Below are 15364 nucleotides of genomic sequence, written 5' to 3' on the forward strand. Positions count from 1 at the left end.
AAACCCACATGTCTAAGCTTTAATCTTTTTTTGGTGAAAAGCGCCTAATATTATTCTTTGTAAAAATTGCCTGTCTTCATTTTTTTTCTTTCAAACATCAGTCAGTTAACTAGGATTTTCTTCTTACTACATTTAAATTAGAAAGATTTGATTTTAAACTTTGTGTTAAAATTAGGTATTAGCCATGGGTCATAAAATATTTGGTTTGCCTTTTGTGATTTTTTAATTCTCTGAATCCTTCTGAATTAAATAAAAGGTATGGGCATGCTCCAGGTTTTGTTCTATAGGTTTCTATAAGAGAGGAGATGATTGTTGATTTGTCATATTTATCATTTTCCTGTCAGCATCAAAACTTAATTGTGGGAGTTTTATATATCTTTGAAAACAAGTTAAAGAAATTAAATGTGAATTTCTTTCCCCAGAAAATTTTTTATTTGTGTCAGAGATTTGAAATCTTTATAATTTGACTTTTCTACAGATAGAATTTTTCTTCTTGTTTTTTATTTTTTATTTTTTAACCTGTCCCAGTTGTGTGTTTAAGTGCTCCTGTTTTCTGGCATTTTTAATGATTTAGTATAATTGAAAGGGTTGTATTGTGTCATAATGTAAATCTGATGATAATGGTTATGACTTAGTTATCATAAAATTGTTATCAGATATCTTCAGCAAGGGAAGGTATTGAAATCTTCTGGAGAGTGGAGTACAAAGTAAAACTGTCTTAGTGTCATATTGGAGTATTTAATTTAATTTTGGTGCTTATTTTTGAAATTTTGATTTTTTTTCCTTAAAGATCTATTTTCCTTGTCACCTTTATCTCTTTTACTCACTTACGCTTTTAGTTGTAGCCACAGCTTTATTTTTGTTCCTCAGCCTTCAAGATGTACTTCATTCTCTTGTCATTATACTTTTGACCTTATAACTTTTAAAGGGGAAATTTCTATAATTTCACAGATGATATTAGCACCTAATATAGTAACACAGCCCCTATACTTAACTCTCTTTGGCACAAAACACATTTTGTTCTTAAAATAGTGGCACGTCTTACTGAGAGTTAGATTATAGAGTTAGTATATAAGGCAGAAATCATGGGTGTTCTAGATCGTCCAGAAGATAACATAAATTGCCTTCAGTTTTTGTCTGTGCAATATGTAGTAGGTATAGTAAATGTAATTGTGCAGTAATATATAGTATTTACTATGTTTTGTATGTAAAATTGTAGCACTTTAGACCAGAAAATGTAAAAACATGTTCATGTAATTTTATTTTTTATTTTAATTACACTGTGTTAGCTTCATCATGTGTATTTGTGATTATTTGTTTGTAAGTAATTAAATACTATAAATACCATGCCCAGGGACTGTCCCTTTTGTGCTTATTATTGATCTATTAATAATTATCACAGTACCTGATACATAGTAGACTCAAATATTGGTTAAGTAGATTAATCAAGATTATTGTGAAAATGAAGAATGAATTTTGCTAAAAGGATAAGGGTATGCAATTTCCTTTTTCACTCTCTAGGGTAGGTAATTTTTTTTTTTTTTTTTAAAGAATAAATAACAATATTTAATTTGATGTGTGCATGAATAAAAATTAATGGCCACTTTTCTTTTTCTTATAGGAGGGTATACAAGGAAAGGTTAGGACTTCCTCCAAAGATAGTGATTGGTTATCAGTCCCATGCAGACACAGCTACTAAGAGCGGCTCCACCACTAAAAATAGGTTTGTTGTTTAAGAAGACACCTTCTGAGTATTCTCATAGGAGACTGCGTCAAGCAATCGAGATTTGGGAGCTGAACCAAAGCCTCTTCAAAAGCAGAGTGGACTGCATTTAAATTTGATTTCCATCTAAATGTTGCAAAGATATAAGAGAAGTCTCATTCACCTTTGTCTTGTACTTCTGTGTTCATCTTTTTTTTTTTTTTTTTTTTTTTTTTTTGGCTAGAATGTCCACTTACCCAATCAAAGAATTACAGTACACATCATCCCCAGAATCCATTAATGTGTTTCTGGCCCACTCTGTAATAGCTTAGAAGAATTATTATTACAAACATATTTTACCCATCCACAATGTTAAAAAAGAACTCGCATTTCTACACCTTACAGGAAAAGAATTCTGTTTATGTTCCATTGTATGCAGGAACATATTTTGCTGGTTTGAAAGAGTATGCATACAGTTTTCTAGCAATTTTCTTTGTTTCTTTTTACAGCATTGTCTTTGCTGTACTCTTGCTGGTGGCTGCTAGATTTTAATTTATTTGTTTCCCTACTTGATGACATTAGTGATTCTGATTTCACTTTTTCATTTGTTTTGCTTTTGTTTTTCCCCCTCATGTAATATTGGTGAAGGATCCAGGAATATGACACAAAGGTGGAATAAACATTAATTTTGGGCATTCTTTGGTAATTTTTTGTTTTTTTGTAACTACAAAGCTTTGCTACAAATTTATGCATTTCATTCAAATCAGTGATCTATGTTTGTGTGATTTCCTAAACATAATTGTGGATTATAAAAAATGTAACATCATAATTACATTCCTAATTAGAATTAGTATGTCTGTTTTGTATCTTTATGCTGTATTTTAACAATTTGTATTACTTAGGTTATTTTTGCTTTGGTTAAAAAATGGCTCAAGTAGAAAAGCGGTCCCATTCATATTAAGACAGTGTACAAAACTGTAAATAAAATGTGTACAGTGAATTGTCTTTTAGACAACTAGATTTGTCCTTTTATTTCTCCATCTCTGTAGAAGGAATTTGTAATTCTTATTGCAAGCCAGTCTCTACTGTGTCTTCTGTAGTGTCTTTTACGTGAACAGCATAAGTTTGGAGCACTAGTTCAATTATGTTTATTACTATTTTTAATAAATTGAATAGGTAGCATATATATTAAATTAAATCAATGTGGCCATCTGTGTTTTATGAAAAAGGCACAGTTCTTCCATCTTAGGTAAATTATGTACTATTAACATGTTATAACTCCTGAGAATTGTGATCTTGTTGCAGCACCATTTGTTTGGTAGGATAGTAGTTGTAAAACTTGATTGCTGAATTGAGATGTTCTTTTGTAAGTATTATAGGGAAGTACAGGTGGTGGGGCATATGTATGAAGAATTTTGTTAGTGCTACTGTTTAGATAGAATGGAATAAGATATATATTGGTAAGTTGGTGTAGTATGGTTTTATGTAAACTTGAAAATTTGATCTACTCTTTGTAGGCATCATTTGAAAGCAAATTTGAAAACACGTTGCCTATAATATATAATTAATAGATTTCATATCCCATGAAATGAAATATGGCTATACTAGACAACTTAAGCCAAACTAGGTAGAATGAAAATCATTAGTTGAGAAGAAAATTTATTTTTAACTGAAAATGAAAAAGCTTGACAAAAATCCTTTATAAAATAAACATGAAATTAATAGTATTGACTTCATTAAAGACTTTTAAAACAGTTTTAAGGGAACCACAGGCTACCTAATCTGAGTCCTCTCAATATTACAACTCTTATTCACTGTTCTAGAAATACTGTCATGTGTTTATAATCTCAATTTATTGTACCTAATATCTGCTGCTTAATCTTGAGTGATTAAGGTGATTTATTGCCTGTTGGTAATGTGTAGTTGTTTGTGATCACTTCAAGAGCTTGCGTAAAAGTGGTGGTGGTGGTGTCAATTGGTGGAATTGGAGTTAGCATATCTATTAAATATGAATGCTCTTCTAAGATGCAGTCCATTTAAGAAGCATCTGTTTTCAGGATTGGAGGAACAATTCCAAATTTTTAAAAGCTCTGACTTAAAGTATTTGATTTGCTATTGTAGAATCAGTCTATTTTAATTTTTTTTCCCCCATTGGGGAATTATGGCAAACTATCCGAGTCACTTGCAAATGCCACTTAAAGTATTACAGCAATGTGCAACTTTTCATAACTTCATTAGTATCTTTTCTAAACATAAGGTTAAACTATGATTTTTTAACGTTTTCCTCCCTCTCCAACATAATATTATAAATGAATATATTTTCATAATAGAATTAAAATAATCTTTAACAGATGAATATTAATTCATTGTAGGGATGTGAAATATAAATTTAATTGCTAATCCAAATTCTACCAAAGGATTTGAGGCATAGTATGTAAGAATTAAATAACTACAATGCTTATATAGTACTATCTGCCAGGCAGTGTTCTAAGCACTTTACATGCACTTTAACCTAAATAATAATTAGCTGCTGTTATCCCCATTTTTCAGATGAATATGGGATTTAAGTTATTCTACAGCTTGTAAATTGCAAAGTGTGGGCTTAAGTCTGGAAATTTGGTTCCAGACACCCTGTAAATTACATTATACTCGCAATAGTGTAGATCCTATTGTACCCAATTGTAGTCAATTTATAGGCCAGATGTATGAACATTTAATCTTCCTTTGGTAATTAAATTTACTATGGATTGAGAATCTCCCTGGCTCACGCAGTTAGCAGTCAACTAATCACTTGGGGGAATTTTGAGAAATAGGGACAGATACAGGGGTTTGTAGGTTAAGTGAAAATTTTCATAAACAGTTTTTGTATCTATATCCTATTCTAAGATAAGTGACAAAATAAAGCAAAATTTTCAGGTTGATAGCAGTTGAGACTCCTAAATAACTAACGTTTACATTTTAAAAGAATTTTAATTTACTTAAATCACTTATGTTTCAAAATTAAAACAAGTTAATGACAAGTCTCTGCTACTTTAATTGTCTGGGTTGTCTTCATTTTTGTGTAGACAAAACTGAATTTTTTCAGATTCAGACTATCCAAATGCAAGATTTTAGGTCAGATTGACATTAAAACAAAACTGTAGGTCAGTGCTATCCAGTGTTTCTGAACTAATATAGAAAATGAAAGTGTTTAGAAACATATAATCAATATTGCTCAGATATTGAAATATTGATAATTTTTCTTAGAGACTTTAAAAAATGATATTTTACAAAAGTATGATTTTGACAATGTAATTTGTTTGAGAAATGCTACTCTTAGATTGGTTTCCTCAGTAGTGAAACCCAGCTCATTTGGCCATTATTCCCTAAGGCAACTGTGTTCTCTCTCCATTCCTCATTTTTCTCATAACTAAAGGACTTGGTGTCAAAACTTCAGTCCTAATCTGTAGCATCTTTCAGTAATATTCTGTGATATCCTGCTTACTATGAATTGCAAAGTAGATGTTGGGCTACCTTCCTAGTACCACAGTAGTTTTAGATGTTCAATTCTGTAACTATTCCTTTCATTGCTGGAAGTAAAAATGAAATTGTGGGTATGCAGTCATGTGACTTTTTTCCAACAGAGAGGAACCAATTTTCACATCTTAATTTTGCCTCTTTTACTTTAGAACTTATAACTCCTCATAGTTTTGCATTCACATACACTTTATGTTCCTACTTTTCCTCCAAAAAAAATTATATTGAGTACCTCTATTTACTGTGTTCTAGGTGCTGAGCAGAAAACACAATGGACTGGCCTCTGCTCTAAGCTTTTAAAGCAGGCGTATATTCAAAATAAATAAATCTATTCATAAGGTTCTACAAATAGTTTTGTAATGAAAGTAGAAGTTTTAGAGTTTATAGTACTGCAGATTAGTAGTCTAGGGGTAAATATAAACCCAATTTGTTGGCTCTGAAGACCCAGTTCTGGCATTGAGTCTAAACGGATCGTCACATTATGGGAAGATTCAGCTAAATACATGCAAATTATAGCTTCTTTGAGACTTAATTTCTCCTTTATATTACTGAACTCCATAAGGTTTTCCAAGTAAAGTTGTGTGGCTCATTTTTGGTTACGTGGTTGCACTTTTTAAAAATATCACCATTTCATTTAACATACTCTAAGCATGATGAAACGTTTTAAATGGTTTTATAATCTGCATTGTTATGGATTTATAGATAGCAATCCTTTCTCTGGCCATCTTCCCAAAATACTGTTTGTTTGTTTTTCTTTAATGTTTGACTAAACATAATCTATGCTTATTTTCACTACAGAAAAGTAAGTGAAAATTTCTTGTCTCCTTCAATCCTACTAATTTTCAAGGTACCACTCAGATTTCTTGTAAATTTTTTGTGCATTCACCCAGATACATGTGTGTACATATGTGTAACTTTTTTGGGGGCACAGTTTTGCTAGCACTGTTTTCTGATTTAATAATCTTGGATATTTTTACACGTCACATTGTAGCACACATAGAACATTATTTTTAATTGTCTAGCGATTCATTATATGAATGTATTCTTTGTTGGATGACTGTCTTCCTCCCTCCCTGCCTCCCACATTCCCCTCCTTGTCATTTTGCTTTTACAGTCCCCCAGCGTAAGTTGTGGTCTTATCTTCATGCACTGTACTTTTTTGGTATGTATAAAGTATTGTAAACAGTTTTTCTTTAGCAGTACTAAGCGGCACTTATTTTCTACCCCTTCCACACTCAGATCATTTTAATTCACATATATGAATCATCATCCATTTTATAATTGTGTTCTTCAGTACTAATTTGCAAATTTTTAATTTTGAGCCTTGTGATGTTTTTTAATTGCGTTTTAATTGCTTTTTTTTCCTTTTAATGAGCCAACATTGTTATAAATATGAGTAAAATAGTTGATTTACTAAATTGTGCTTTCCCTAAAGACAAGAATAAGTTAGTAATTACTTCTATTTTAGGTTTTTAAACAGTGAAAAAGCTTGAATCAAGTACAGTAATATTGGAGCTAGTTTGTTTTTAAGCCTGGTAAAGAATTTAACTTCACAGTTTTTGAAAGGAGTACACTTCCCAAGCATATTTTATATTTTAACCAGTTTACCTTATTTTTAAAGCTATTATTATTTTGCTTTAGTTTTGTCTTCAGCCTTTGGACTCAATTTTGGGTGCATTGTCTGCCATTTTGTTTTGGTATAGGGTACTCTGTAGGTGTGGCATAAGGTTAGTCCCAGTTTGACCCTCCTTTGCCTTGTCTTGTTGTATCAGTGTTAACCTATTACATACATATTTGGGGCTTTAAATATTGAAGTGTCCTGTACTTTTCCAAGTATAAAAGATTTATAATGGGCCAGAATGATATTTAAGGGAATTGTAAGCTCTTATTTCACATACTTTTTCTCCTTTCAGGAAACTGCTCATTATTTACCTCATGTGTTTTTCTGCTGCTATTTATAAGTGTCTGTCTTTAAATGTTCAGTCTCTTATCTGTCCTGTCACTTTGTTGTGTGACTGATTTCAAATCTCTGTCCTTAGCTTTGACCTTCCTCTTGTGCTTCAGATCCATGTTTTCCCCTGCCTATTGAATCTCTGTCATTGATTTTTTACAGAGAGGAAGAGAGGGGGATAGAGAGTTAGAAACATCGATGAGATAGAATCATCGATCAGCTGCCTCTTGTACCTCCCCTGCTGGGGATGTGCCCGCAACCAAGGTACATGCCCTTGACCGGATTCGAACGTGGGACCTTTCAGTCCGCAGGCTCTATCCACTGAGCAAAACCAGTCTTGGCAGAAAACTGAAGTTTTAATTGTCAATGATCTTACTGAAAAAAAACATACTTATTTGACTTAACTAGGTGAAGTATGTATTGTTTCTCTATCATGTTGCTTCTCACATTGATGTTTCTCTCCCTTTCTCTAAAATCAATAAAAACATCATCTGATGAAGATTTAAACGTATATATAAATCTATAGTCTCACCCAGTTGTTTACATATGTGTATGGCTGTTCTTATACTGTATTAGTAGAGTTGGCCGATTGTAACAGAGACTTAAGATATTTATTACCTGGTCTTTTATAGAAAAAGTTTGCTGACCCTTAATGTTTTGTGGTGATGGTATTGACAAAAATCAAGGATATTATCCCTTTTCCATTTCCTTTTCACTTCCAGCAAACCCCATTTGCACCTGGTGGCTACAGTTGACTAAGTGATTTGCATTGTTACTTCCTCTCACCATCCACATAGGCAATGTCTCTGAATCCACTGCAGTTTCTTCTGATTGTCCCTGTTACTGTCTGGGTTCTGATGCCAAAAGACATTCCAACTGACCTCCCTAGTTTTTGCCCAGCTCCTCAAATGGTCAGTGTTTATCTGTGAGTTATCTTTTACTGCTCTTTAGAAAGCAGCCAAGATAACCAGGGTTCTCTCAAACTGGGATATACTAGATCTTACATATTTGTTATCAAAGTAAGTGACAGAGTTTTGAATTTTGAAAATGATTGCAAAGTGATTTCTGAATTATCCAATGAAGCTTGTTCTCATTCTGTAGGACTGTCTTATTTCCAGTGGTACCCAATTAACATGTGGTATGTATTTGTTCCTTTATTACGAAAGGGAAATTATGAAGGTGGGAAATAAGAGGAAAGATTAAGCCAAAAGTAAAGTAGTATGCAGAATGCATTCCATAAAGCTCATTTTAGTGATCAAATTGCCAATCATGCTTGGGCAACTGCCATTTGTGGGACAATTTTTGATATAAGTTATCTAAAGGCCAAAAGAAGACATAATCAGTATATAGTCTACAGTAATATTTAAGGAAAAGAACAATAGCCACCTGCTTCAGAAAAGCGCACACATGCTTTGGAGATGAGCCGAGTTCAGATGCTAATTCTGCCATCTATTGAGTGTGTAAACTTAGTCAAATTAAAGTTGTAATTGTACACTGATGAAATAATGCAAATTACAGTTCTGTAAATGTAATTAGTTTTGGTGCCCCACCACTCAGATCCAAGTTTATAATCCAGCCCAATATATACAGTCTCAAGGTAATGTAATGGTTCTTAATCTTAACAATTTTTGTGTGGAATAAAGTTGTGTTATCTCCCCAGGTGGCTATGTATATCAAATTGTACTTTTGGGAAATACTGTTGCTCTGAAGCTACTCGATGGATTCCTTGGGCTGAGTGTCCTTGTGTTCCCAAAATAAAGGCCTCTGATCTGGGGGTGATGGGGGTGGTGTATAAGTCCTTTAAGTCTGTGGGTCGTAAAAATCTGTCAGACACACACCCCTCACCCCTAATGTATCATTGTACATGCTTATCCTGAAGTGTAATTCATGGATAATTTAACTTAACCACTTAAAAAATAAATTTTCTAACTAGAGAATAATAAAGATAATAGGGTGAGGGGAAATTAATGAAGTCGTTTTTAGTAAAATTACTGGAGCCCAAGTGTAACTGCATAGTGAAGTATAATAATTGAATGTACACCTAGTATCACAGTGTGAGTGTAACAACTATTAAATTGAAACCATTATGTTACTGTAAAATAAAAGCTATTAAGTTACTCTGAACAGGTAGGTTTCACTTCAGACCATTAAATAGTTACCTTTGTGTGAACTCTGGATAAGCGATTTTTTAACTTTTTGCTTTGACACAATTTTAAAGTTATTAGAAAAGTAGTAAGAATAATACCTAGACTTTCTATATATTCTTCACCCAATATTGTACCATATTTATTCTGTCAAAATTATTTTTCTGAACCTTTTGAGAATAAGTATCCTTTGCCTTAAATATTTCAGTGTGTGTTTCCTAAAATACTTAATTATGTTTCCTAAAAAAGCAAGGATATTCTCATACATAACTAATACAATGATCAAAATCAGGAAGTTAGCATGAGTACAGTAGTATAATTTATAGATCTTATTCAGATTTTATCAACTGTCCGAATAATTCCCTTGATAGCAGATGGAAACCAGTTTATGTGTCATATTCAGTTATATCCTGTTGATATCCTTAATCTGGAACAGGTCCTCAGTCCCTTTGTTTAATTAAGAACAGGTCCACATTCTTTTATGTGATTTACTTTTGGGCACAGAAGTCCCAGGCATATCTTGACGTCTAGATCTTTCTCTACTTCAGCCCCAAAATTTGTGATTTCTCTGTGGATCACTGATTTCTTTAGTGGAGAAGGGAATTTAGTAACCACGATCTGGACAGTTAGTATACTCCTTGCTACTGAGGTGTCAATGCTTTTATGTTTTCACAGTAGACCGCTAGGAAATAAATGCACATGTTTACACACACACACACACACACACACACACACACACACACACACCCCTACCCCTTTGTAATTTTTAAAGGTTTATAGATTATTTTTCCCCCTGTAATTCTTTATACATATACATCTTAAATCCATGAGTTAACACTGATATCTCTAATAAAATATCAGAAGGATCTTATGTTCTCTTTCCATGTGTAATTCTTTTGTGTATACAGTATGAAAGGATATCCCCAACATATTTACTTGCTTGTTCAATTCTAGAATAAAAAGTTTCTTAATTGCTAGCCCGTGCCTTTGTAAGTTAGAAGCCTAAGAATTCAAGATATGTTTAAAGGGTTCATTTTATCTTTAGATTTAGGGCATTTAATTCAGATACTCTATACAAAACTTAAGTTCTCCATTCCACTCATCTCCAGTGTAGCTGTTATCACTTGAAATGCCATTTCATTAGTTTCTTTTTATATTCCAACTAGAGGCACGGTGCATAAATTCATGCACCGGTGGGGTTCCTCAGCCTGGCCATTGATCAGGGCTGGCTGGGTCAGGAGAAGGGGCCGGGGAGGTTGGCTGGCTGCTGGAACTTGGCTGTGGAAGCATACTGACCACCTGGGGGCACCTCCTGTGTTGAGTATCTGCCTCCTGGTGATCATTGTGTTATAGTGACAGTGGTTCAGTCACTTAGGCTTTTATATATATAATTAGGTCCCTTGCCCTATAATTTCCTGTTTCCTTCCCCCCCCCCCCCTTTTTTTTCCTCTTTTCCTTTCCCATCTTGTCTCCCTCCCCTTCTCAGGTTCTTCCTTTCCCTTCTCTCCCTCCTTTCCCTTTTCTTTCCTGCTCCCACTTCCCTTTCTTCTTCCTCGCATTTGTAAAACATTAACATGGTTTCAAAAGTCAGTATGGTTTATAAAGTTATCAAAAATAACATTCTCCCTTCCCCCTAATTCCTTCTGTCCTTCCTACCTCATTCCTAACCACTTCCTGTAAGCAAACTCATGCATCTTATGGTTTATCCTTTATTTCTTTTTGCTCAAAGGAGTAGATATTTGTATATTTTATTTCCTCTTATACAAAGGGTAACATACTACAGATATCTGTGGCACTTTATTTCACCTGACAGTGTACCCTGGAAATTGTTCCATATCAATTCAAAGAGATCTTAAGATCTTACAGCTATAGAATACTCCATTGTGAGCCCTATGGTTTGTTTAACCCCTCTCCATATATGACCAAATGCATTGCAACATATGCAGTTACAAAACTGCTGACGTGAATAATCTCAGTTAAATTTTCATGTATCTTCAGGTTAACTAGGAATGGGATCATTTAGTTAAAAGGTAAGCATATAGTTTTGCATCAATTGCATTATCACATACACTGTATGAGTGCCTATTTCCCTATGACCTCAACAGATTATGTTAATACTTTGTAATTGGGAGAGGAGAAATGCTCTTTTATAGTATAGTTTTAGTGGTTTTTTATTTTAAGTGGTGAATATTTTGAGAACTAGGTGTGGCTGGGTGCACGCACACGCACGTTTAAAATTTAAATCTTTTTACCCATTTATTGTAAAGTTTCATTCTGGTATTTTTGACGGTTCCTCAGTCACCAGGTAAATGTGCAGCAGGGATTGAAAATTGCTGCTCTGTTATATCAAACTTCCACTTTGGCTACATTGATATTCCCTTTCTGAAGAGGGTGTGTGTGTGTGTGTGTGTGCGCGCGCGCGCGCGCGCGGCGCTATCTCACTTCAGAAGCTCTTATTCCTCTTCAATACTATTTCATATGGAAAGAAAGGAAGGTAAATTTATCATGTCAGTGTCAGTGGAAACAAATTTTGGTAATTTTAAATTCTTTCTGAGGTCATCTGTCTTTAATACAGAAGATTGATTTATTGTTATAAGTTTATATCTTAGGTAAGTTGTCTTTTGGGTTTTTTTTTTTTCAATGCTTGCTTGATACTTTTCTTAGTGTTTTTCTCTATTTGCTTTTGTCTTTCTGGAATGTGTTATTTTATTTTTGATTCATGTAGTGAATATCTTAAGTTTTCAAACATTCTTTTTTTTTTTTTAAATTTTTATTGATTTTTTTACAGAGAGGAAGGGAGAGGGAGAGAGAGCCAGAAACATCGATGAGAGAGAACACATCAATCAGCTGCCTCCTGCACATCCTCCTCCCTCCTTCCCCCTCCCCCTCCCCACACACACCTTCCCTCTGTGATTTTTCACTGTTTCATATTTCCATGTCTGGATCCACTTCGTTCATTAGTTTATTTTGTTAGATTCCACATATGAGTGAGATCATGTACTTGTCTGTCTCTGACTTTTTTCACTTTGCATGATACTTTCCAGGTCCCTCCATGCTGTCTCAAAGGGTAAGAGATTCTTTTTTTTTATTGCTGCATAGTATTCCATGGTATACTATTAAAATGTACCACAGCTTTTTTCTACTGATGGGCACTTGGATTGTTTCCACATCTTCAGTTTGCACTGTTTTATAATCACATTTACAGCATTTAAATGTATCTCTTTTGTCTGTTTACTGCCTGAACCTGAAGTCGTTATTTTAAAATATAATGATATCAGCTGTATTACTTTTATCTGACTATATAAGTGATATTTGTTATTAAAACTTTAAACAATGTATAAAAATAGGAGTACTGTTAATACTTTGATGGTCAGCTTTTCATATATTTCAAATATCCTCATAAACATAGGCTAGTCACTATGTTGGGCTGCAGTGGACCCAAATACTTAACTAAAAGCAATGTCAATAGTAGAGGTTTATTCGTTACGTATATAACACGTAACAAGGCTGGGTGCTGCCAGTTACAGGGTTTATAGCAGCTTAGCAGAGTTGGGGCTTTGGTCGGGCTTCTTGTGGTTTTCTTGACCTTCCTATTAAGAGTTATAAGGTGGCTCTCATAGCTCCAGTGGAAATGTCCTCAGATAACTACGGTAAAGGCTGGAGCCAGGAAAAAGCAGGTACTCCTTGTGACTCTCCTCATGGAGAAAGATCTTTCCTAGGAGGCCCTAGCAAATGTTTACGTTGGTCAGGTTACATGGTCATGTCTCAACTGCAAGGGAAGCTGGGAAAGAGTGTTTTTGGCAGTTGCGGCGTCTGCGGAGAGGTAGGCTTTGATAGCAAGAAAGATTGACAAGGAATGTCTGTTAGACAACCTACGGTCTTTGTCACATGTATAATGATACATGAGTGGGACATAACTTGTGTGTTTTGATGTGGACATTTTGAAAAGAATTTTTTCCTAACCATACCCACACCCCACATAACCATTACAGTATTATAATTGGTTATTCACCATTCACCCACTTACATATGCATGTATGTACGGAGGTTTAATATTGTTTTAGGAAATGAGCTCACATTATTTACATTTATCTGAATTTTGCCTTTCTTGCTTTCTACATAGTACACATCCTCTTAAGTCAACTTGAAAGCCTGCACAGTTTGTGATGTGTATGCACCACATTTTATTTAAGTTTGACCTTATTGATGAGCATTTATTCTTGTTTCTGTTTTTTCCCCTCTTCTAGTATCACCATTATAGACATTCTTCTTAAGAACACATCCTTATATTTTGGAACTTTGTTTAGTAGACTATGGGGCAGGTGATTCATTGCTGTGTTAAAGAGGATGTCATACACATGCATAATTTTAACATGCTATTATAAATTTACATATCTCTCACAAGGGTATGAGAGCTCTGTTTTATTAGTACCGTTACTAGTAGTCGGTGTTTGCTCAGTTTGTGTTCAATCAGTCAATATTTATTGAGTGCTCTCTGCCATGTGTCTTACTTCATGTACTAGAATGGAAAGTTTCTGCCCTCTTGGAGTTTAGAATTTTCCAAGGGAGACAGGCAATGAACAAATATGATGCAATAAAATTAATACAATGTAATAAAGTGTACAAATACATAAAACAATCATTACACTAGGTAACTGATGGCGGTGTAAAGGAAAACAGTAGTTTAAGCAGATTGGAGAGGATTCCATAATAGACTGGGTGATCAGGGCAAATTTCTGAGCAGCTGACTTTTGGGCAAAGACTTGATTTGAGTGAAAGAGCAGCCATGGTAATATCCAAGGAGAGAATGGTTCAGACAGTGAGGAGGACTCTGTGTTTGAAAATAATTAGCTGGACAGTGTGACTTGTGTGGAGTGATAGGGATGAGGGGAAAGAAATAAGGTCAGGCCCTGGCTGGTGTGGCTCATTTGGTTGGAATGTTGTCCTGCACACCGAAAGGTTGCGGGTTCAATTTCAGGTTGGGGCGTATTTGGGCGGTAATAGATCTCTCTCTCTCTCTCTCTCTCTCTCTCTCTCTCCCTCTCTCCTCTCTTTCAAAAAGTCAATAAAATAAAGATATTAAGAAAAGAAATGAGGTCAAAAGGGATTGTCTATAAGGACTTTGGTAAAGTTTGATAAGGTGTTAACTTGAGGCTCTTAATTCTTGATAATCGGATGGATGTAAAGTGATATGTCATAGTTTCTTAATATTTCTCTGTGTAGAATTGTTTTAAAATACTTTCATATTGTATTTACTCTGCTGCTTATTAATATTTACTCTTCTGCATGTTTATAGTCCTAATCCATTTTTCTGTCAAGTTGCCTTTTATTCTTGTTTTCTAAGAGCTAATAACTATTTGTTTTACATTATAAATACTTTTATGAGTATATCATTTAATGATTTGAATTATGGTATTTTTTTCTGATCCACAAATTTTTTAAAAGTCAAATCTATGTATATATTGTTAGTTCTTACAGATTTATGGCACATCTGCATGAATTGTTTTTTATATAATGTCTCTTCTGCTTATGGCTTTTAAAGTTGTATTGCACATTGGCTGATATTAGAGAAAGAAAAGGTTTTGCCACTAATCAGCTTGTGACTTTGGGCACGTTTTTAAACCTCTGCATGTCCATTTCTCACCTGTAAAATAGAGATTATGAACAGCATCTACCTCGTGAGGTTGTTAAGACGAATAAGAGTTAATACTTCCAAAATACTTAGAATAGTGCCTGCCACACTACACACTATACAAGTGTACATTTCCCATCCAAGATATCCTCTACTTGCTCAGTGAAAGCCTATTCCCAGATAGGGAAATATTCAGAAGCTATTGAGATGTGAAAAGGAATACCATCTTAGCAACAAAGGCCACAAATGTGATTAAAAAAGAAGCTAAATGGATTATGTATTGTTTGAGATTTTCAAAACATTCAATACTGATCTTTTGAGGGAGTGGGGTTGGGCCATGATTCCTAGTCTCTTCCTCTTTGTTCCTTTCATTCTAGAGGTTTATATGATTTTATTGGTGTGCTATTTTTTCCATTCCG

General features: G+C 34.1%; 1 protein-coding gene across 1 annotated transcript in view; it reads left to right on the forward strand.

Moving 5' to 3' along the window:
- The window catches only part of EIF4E (eukaryotic translation initiation factor 4E), a 43493-nt gene extending 40781 nt beyond the window's left edge, over positions 1-2712 (forward strand). Inside the window, exon 7 of the mRNA XM_036410939.2 lies at positions 1622-2712. Coding sequence (XP_036266832.1) covers positions 1622-1736 — 115 coding nt within the window. The 3' untranslated portion in view covers positions 1737-2712. The remainder of the gene's footprint in view (positions 1-1621) is intronic.
- Positions 2713-15364: the final 12652 nt, after the last annotated feature.

Source organism: Pipistrellus kuhlii, unplaced genomic scaffold, assembly GCF_014108245.1.
Source record: "Pipistrellus kuhlii isolate mPipKuh1 unplaced genomic scaffold, mPipKuh1.p scaffold_m20_p_1, whole genome shotgun sequence".
Taxonomy (NCBI): Eukaryota; Metazoa; Chordata; class Mammalia; order Chiroptera; family Vespertilionidae; genus Pipistrellus; species Pipistrellus kuhlii.